The sequence below is a fragment of the Chaetodon auriga genome, chromosome 18 (genome assembly GCF_051107435.1).
Source record: "Chaetodon auriga isolate fChaAug3 chromosome 18, fChaAug3.hap1, whole genome shotgun sequence".
NCBI lineage: Eukaryota > Metazoa > Chordata > Actinopteri > Chaetodontiformes > Chaetodontidae > Chaetodon > Chaetodon auriga.
In genome coordinates this window covers 2,395,308-2,402,457 of record NC_135091.1, presented here as the reverse complement: position 1 = coordinate 2,402,457, position 7,150 = coordinate 2,395,308, and the positions used below count along the sequence as shown (strand labels likewise).

The 7,150-nt window shown below is 43.9% G+C and overlaps 1 protein-coding gene across 1 annotated transcript; it reads left to right on the top strand.

The window, feature by feature from the left end:
• The first annotated feature begins 1,822 nt into the window (after positions 1-1,822).
• On the top strand, positions 1,823-6,306 carry atf3 (activating transcription factor 3). The gene is made up of 4 exons (XM_076757107.1): positions 1,823-1,933; positions 3,206-3,476; positions 3,572-3,679; positions 3,874-6,306. Exons 2-4 carry the CDS (start codon positions 3,207-3,209, stop codon positions 4,195-4,197), a joined length of 702 nt encoding a protein of 233 aa, XP_076613222.1. The 5' UTR covers positions 1,823-1,933; position 3,206; the 3' UTR covers positions 4,198-6,306.
• The last annotated feature ends 844 nt before the right edge of the window (positions 6,307-7,150 follow it).

Below are 7,150 nucleotides of genomic sequence, written 5' to 3'. Positions count from 1 at the left end.
CCACAGGATAAAATCCGGGTTCTGGTCACCTGTCAGACTGTCGTACCCTCCAGCCTGATGACACGTCTCGGTCTCTCAGCTCTCATGGCGTTTTGTTCTTTGCTCTAGTTTTTCCTTGCCAGCCCAGCTCCAGTCCACCACCTGAAATCCTGCTGAGTCACCTCACCTGCCTGCCCGCTCCTACCTGGATCTGCACTGATCGTCTCCCAGCGATCGATCAATCTATCTGTCTGTGGCAATAAGTCCTTTTATTACTCAGACCGTCTCAATCTGTGTCCTGCATTTGGAGTCGTCAGCCCCCCCACAAAAACAATAAGCTGATACTACCTCATTAGAAGAAGCACTACTGCCACTTACTGCAGTAAACATAGTACTATAAGTACTTGTACAGCTGCTACAACCACCTTTTCTAGCAAAAATTATAACAATCCTGTATTTTCAGGTAGAAAACTTCCCTGTGCGCCTGTAAAGAAATCCCCGTCTGTCTCAGCAGGTGAACAAACAAGATCAACCGATTAAGACCAATTAAGACACAGAGGAGTCGTGGATCGCAGTGAAGCCGCTTCAGCGCTGTGAAACTGTCCAGTCACTTTAGGAAAGTAAATTTTCTTTACCTGCCAATCAGCTGATCCTCCCTCTTCATCTCAGCTTCACCAACAAATCATAAATCAAGATAAAATGTGTGGCTATAGAGTCAAAATCAGCACATTATCAGGTAGAAAAGCAGCACATGACAGTTCATCCATCCGTCTGTCTGACTGTCTAACCTCACAGTTTTATACCCGGCTGATGAGATGTAACCACGGAATAAATAACCGTGTGTCATTCAGCCTGAACGGCGTTATTCACTCGTTAGTGCGGAATGCCTGGAATGGAAATCCATGTCAGTGTCAAAGCAGAGAGAGGGAGGAAGGAAAGACTGGAGAAAGGAGAGAAGAGATGGACTGAAAGGAAGGAAACAATGAGAAAGGGAGGAGGAGAGAAGAATGGGACAATGGGGAAGAGGAGAAAAGGAAAGAAGACAGAGGAGACAGAAGAGGGGGCGATAGGAAGGAAAAGAGAAAGTGACATGATGGTGGGATGGAAAGAAGGGTGGAAAACAAGGGAAGGGGAAAAGGCAGTGATTGAGGAGGAGGAAAAGAGGAGGGATGGGGAGACAAGAAAAAAGAAAGGAGACAGAGGGAGAAAAGGAAGAAGGACAGATGGAAAGGACGGAAAATTAAAGAACAGGACAGAAAAGTAGTAAGAGGGAAAGAGAGAAAAAAGTGGGGGAGAAAAAGGGGAGGGAAGGAAAAGAAAGAAGGAAAAAGGAGGGTGAAGTGGATCGAAGATGGATGGGGATGGAAGAGAGTGGGAAGAAGAGGAAAAAGAGGAGATAAAAAAGAAGAAAATAACAAGGGGGATAGAAAAAAGAGGGACATGGGGAGATGGAGAGAGGGAGAGAAATAAGATGAGAAAAAAGGGGCAAAATAATGATGGAGGGATCAAAATGGGGCTGAAAAGGAAGAGGAGGAAAAGAGAGTTGAAAAAGTGAGGAAGAGGAAAACTCTGGGAGTAGATGGAGGAAGGAGGGGGAAAGAAGAGGAGAGGAGGGGAGGAGGGGGGAAGCCTGTCCTGTTAAGGCAGAGCAGCTCGGGGTTGCTCGATTGCATCATCGCAGGATAAGCCTTCTATAAATAGGATGACGTCACCCCCCGGCTCTTCCTCCACCCTCACCTCCTCCCTCTCTAGTAACATTCCTGGTTGCGTCACTACGCCACGCCTCCGCCAAGTCGGTATAAAAGCGGGTGATGCAACGCAGCGGCCACAAGAGCAACTTTACGCACCAGCGTGAGGAGAAGCGAAAGAGGAGCGAAGCGGCTGAGCTTTCAGAGGAGGGTTTAGTGTTCTCCGCGTCCACTTCATCCGATCCGGCCACTCACAGCTTTAACAGGTAGGTCGGACTTCTGTTTCCGGGCATTGGGGTTTGTTCAGGCGGCGTTGTGGTTTGTGTTGTCCCGGTTAGTTCAGCGGAGGAGCGCCGGCGCTCCTCTGCGCTCCTCCGCGCTCCGCTGTCCCGGGACACTTTCCTGAAACTTCACAAGTTGCTTCTATCCGTGAATGAAAACAGCAAAGAAAATGCGAATAAAAGGGAGAAAATGGCTCAAATGAGTGAAATAAAGCTGTTTTTTGACACTTTAACTCACTAATTGCTAATCTGATGGCAGCAGATGTGTTCGGCTCACTTTCTGTTTTGCGCTTTCATAACTCATTTACTAAAAAATAGAAACTTGCAAGTTCCAATTAAGGATTTTCTCAATATATAGGTTTAATCACTTCATTTTGCTGTTTTGTTTTGTTTGTTTTTATTTTTATTTTTTTAATCTTTGGAGGTAATAAAGATTTGTAGGTTTGTCTGAATGCTGGAAAAAAGCCGAAAAACATCTGAGTGACACTTTGGAAATGAAATGATTAAGAAATGAAAAGAAATCACTGGAAATCAGTTTACAAAATCAAAATAATAACTGTATCATAAGAAATATAACTGTAGGCAGAAGAAACGTCACAGAGCATTTTTCTGATTGTGTGTCACTTGTGTAACTTTACGTGCGCGCGGTGAATGATCGTGTTTGTTTTGGTCTCGCAGAGATGATCCAAACATCTTACCGAGCTGTCACTCATATGAGTCACTCCTCTGTTTACATAACAAACATCCACACCTGTCCTAATTCTCTCGGACTGCCCAGGTTCAGGTGGTTTGGCACTGAAGCGTGTTTGTCTTTATCCCTCTGCTTCCTCGCGGTGCCACAGAAAACCTGCAATCATTTCAACACAAAACTCATCCTACAACTTTTGTACTTTACACTGAAGTTGTTGTGCAACGTTTGAGTTCTGTGTCATTATTACAAAGCAAAAAAAAGCTGAAACTAGTTTCTCCACAGTCTCTTAAATTACTCTTGTAGTGACCTTAAAGCGCCTTAAGGTATTTGATTTAATCTCCTATAATATTATTATAATTACTTTTTATGGGTTTATGCTGCTTAATATTGCGATTAACTGACTGTTTAAATCATTTGTGTTGCAATAATATGTATTTGTATAACATCCTTGTAAGCTGAATTATTTGTAGCTGCACCTTTTTAAATGTCTCCTCTGAGCAAACTGACCCTCCCACAGACCTCAGTGACTTTGGCTGACATGCTAATAATCAGTGGACTGTTTGCAGAATGATGCTGCAGCACTCGGGTCCCTCGCTGGCCGACATCAGCTGCTCCGCCCTGGTGCCCTGCCTCTCCCCGCCGGGCACGCTCACCCTGGACGACTTCACCAACTTCACACCCATCGTGAAAGAGGAGCTGCGGCTGGCCATCCAGACCAAGCGGCTGTCCAACGGGCTCAGCGCCGACATCAGCGCAGACATCAGCTCCGACGGCGCCAGCTCCACCTCGGACCGAGCCTCAGAGCACCTCGCCGGTGGGTCCGGAGGCAAGAGAGAGGTGAGGAAGAGGGAAACCGCAGCCTGTATTCTCTGACTCTGACTGAAGTTTTAGGGATGAAGAACTGATGGTTTCTGTTTCTCTCTGGTTTTCAGGTGACTCCTCAGGAGCATGACAGGAGGAAGAGGAGGAGGGAGAGGAACAAAATCGCTGCTGCCAAGTGCCGCAACAAGAAGAAGGAGAAGACAGAGTCTCTGCAGAAGGTAGTTTTAAACCTCTGTCAGTTTTTCTTTGAGTTCATTTTCACCTCCCAAAAATAAATTACAGGAAGTAAAGCTGCAGATGAAGCTTAGCTGCTCCTGCTCAGAGAAGCTTCTGTATTTTCTGTATTTTTCAGTTTGATTTTTGATGATAGAACAGCATTAACTCTTGACCTCTCCCTCTCCGTCCTCTGCAGGAGTCAGAGAAACTGGAGACCGTCAACGCCGACCTGAAGGCTCAGATCGAGGAGCTGAAGCAGCAGAAGCAGCAGCTGGTCTACATGCTCAACCTGCACCGGCCCACCTGCATCGTCCGAGCCCAGAACGGCCAAACGCCCGAGGACGAGAGGAACCTCTTCATCCAGCACATCAAGGAGAGCACCTTACAACTCCACAACCTCACCTCCTCCACCACCTCCACCTCCTCCTCCTCCTCCTTGTCCACATCCATCTCCACAGTAGCACCTCTAGACGCAGGATTTCTGACCCTCGACCACATTCAGCATCCCAGTCACCTATGAGCGACCAGGTGTTCTGGCCACTTCTCTAAGACTTGCAATGCTTCCGCCTGCTGCCATCGATGTAGCGCAGAGTGTTCGAGAGGCGGGTGGAGCCGCTCCATAGACTAACGACCTGAGAATGACAGTGACGTATAACAAACACCACCTCGGTGTCACTCACAAAGCTGCTAGAGAGAGAAAGAGTGACCTCAGCACCTCCGGCTCCCTGAAACTGTCGCTGCTGATTGGACAGGAAGTGACGCGTCATGGACATCACCTTGACAAGCTTTTTTTTTTTTAACATTAAAAACAGTCATAGCCAAGGACAGATGCCAAAGCACTAAAAGATAAAACAGAAACATCAATTGTTTTTTTTTAATTTACTGGTATTTTGAATAGATGAGAGTCTGATTTAGTGTCTGGTTTTTGTACCAAAGCGCAGTTTCAAGGTGATCAAGGCACATAATTTAAGTGTTCACTGACAGTGAACGTAGACGCAGATTGACCGTGTGAGTGTGTACAGGAGTCTGAGTGTTTGAGCTGCAAGTCACTGACTTTAAAAAAAGATGTTGTTGTTTGTGCTTAGTGTATGAAACATGCTATATTTATTAAGTAACTACTGTATGACGTGTCATTGCCGTATCGACCCTGTTTGCTTGTCATTTATCCAACGTGAACGACTAAATTTGCTGCTACTACTAACCACTCAGGACCTACGTTAGCTTTATTAGTCAATTTCATGTTTTTTTTTATCGCCCCATTTTAAGAGCTGATCTCTGTAAAAGTGTGAGAACACGCCAGGTTGTTTGCTATCAGTCAGGGTAGCAGTAGCAGTCACAAAAGGGAAATTTGAAATTCACTGGCAAGCAAAAAAAAAGAAGAAAAAAAAAAGAAGAATACTGTATATAATTTCACAAATCCACTTTATTTATCACTGCGTTCCCTCTTAAACAGAACTAGTGTTGCTTTTTACATCTTCTGTGACGATGAAGCTTCACATGTACGAGTGTTATTTTTCAGACGTGTTGTTTTCTACCTAAGATCTTGTATATTGTATTGACTGTGCATTCACTCTGTGCTACTGTACGTAAACACCGGATGCCTCCTTTGGTCTCGACAGAGCAAAAACAGAAAAGATTGTTATTTTTTAAAATGTATTTTATTAATAACAGTTGGTTTGGGCGTTGTGTTCACTAGATATCATTAGCTAGGTATCAGAAGTGTTGCATCAGCTTTCGGCTGGTCCTTTAACACGCCTGACTCTGAAGTGATGGAAGATGATGCAATATTATACTGTGTGTTATGAACTTTATTGGTGTCCAGGCTTCAAGTCACTGCTAAATATTTGTCCCTCCTTCCACTCCCATTTCCCCTCTGTGGCCTGTTTGCTGTAGGATGAAATCAACCCCCGAGAGAAATGTGACTTATTGCGCAAACAGAAACTGAGAAAAGAATTGAGAAACGTTTTTCTTGACAAAGACTGATCATAGAATCAATCCATGATCAGTCTTTGTCCACCAATAGCCATCCCTCTGTGAGCAAGCACTGAAATTCACCCCGAAGCTAACAGAAGGTAAACTCTGGTTATCAGGATTTGAGTTAACGCTGAGCATCATGTTAGCGTCATCTTTCCATTTTAGTGTCTAAGGTTAAAGGCTCGTCGCTGTTTGGGAACCAGTTCATCACAGAAAAGTAAGGATTTATGTTTGAACAGCACATTTTGAGTCACAGTGAGGACTGAAGTTTTATGTTTGCATGGTAGAAATTTCAGAGGAAAAGCTTTATATTGTTCATCGTAACGTGGAAGCAGAAACTTTGAGAGTCACACGGTTAAAGGGACGCAGGCGTCTGTGTGTTCATAGTGTGTCTGTTGTTTTTGGTGGGTGAAGTTGTTCATTGTCCTCTTACTAGATAGCGAACAGGCACTCTGTTCGATGTGTATGTATTCTACTGTGCCTACGTCTTCTGGAGGCTGTTTTCTTTCTGTAGCTGCTCACCTGTTGGAGCATCATAGCCTAAGTGGATGAACTGTAGGCTGTCAGGTACAACTGCACTGCTAATGCCAACGTGTACTTCCATCTTTGTGATCTGTCGACTTTTGTTTTTGATACTTTGTTAATTAAAAATATGTATTGCAAAAGATACTTCTGGTGTTGGAAATCATCTTATAACACTTGTAACACATTGAATAATCTTAATGTGAGACTTCAGGGTTTCTGCAAAGAGATCCTAACATAATAGGAAAAAATGTGATGACAGTGGCGCCGTGACGGTCTGAGCAGAAATACGAGCACATGCTTTGACTTTTAATGTTTGGACACGACAAATTTATTGCTCATTAATGCTGAATTGAAGTTTAACTTATTTTCATAGAAACAAACACTGAGCTCATACAGTAGGTACACTTGTACTTTCTAATCCAATCCAACACACTGAACCTGATCTTTGGGATTAATAAAGTTCACACATATTCGTCATCTGAAAATATTTTTATTCTATAACAACATAAGTTTGGTGTTGAGATAACAGGCATAAATAATTTATTAGCACCCTCAGCAGCTGTTGGCTTCTGTTTTACTTAAAGAAAATACACAACATTTTCACTCAGTTACATCAGCAACAACCCTGCTGCCTCTTATTAGAAGAAAAAAGGAACGTAAATAAACATGTATGAAGATTTATGAGGAAAACTCTGTTTCCTCTGAATGCACTGCATTTTAATTAGAAAAGGCATACATTCCCGATAAACTCATGGAGGCGGCTGTCAGAGGAAGTACATTTTTAATTCGGTGAGTCCTCCCTTCGGGCAATTCTTGCTTTTTCACACATAGAGAGCTTCAGAACATAAACATGAGTTCACCCACAAACTTCCTACATGTGAGCTCAGAGCAGCTGTGTTTGTGCTGAAGAGAGAGAGACAAGACTGGACATGTCAGCCGTTCAGAGGCAGAGAGGTGTCCTGCCCCAGCGCAGC

Excerpts from the sequence above, each read along its gene's own strand:
- atf3 (XM_076757107.1), top strand. The coding sequence starts at position 3,207 with ATGATGCTGCAGCACTCGGGTCCCTCGCTGGCCGACATCAGCTGCTCC. Across the intron at positions 3,477-3,571 it reads GGTCCGGAGGCAAGAGAGAG|GTGACTCCTCAGGAGCATGA; the intron begins GTGAGGAAGAGG and ends TCTGGTTTTCAG. Across the intron at positions 3,680-3,873 it reads AGACAGAGTCTCTGCAGAAG|GAGTCAGAGAAACTGGAGAC; the intron begins GTAGTTTTAAAC and ends CGTCCTCTGCAG.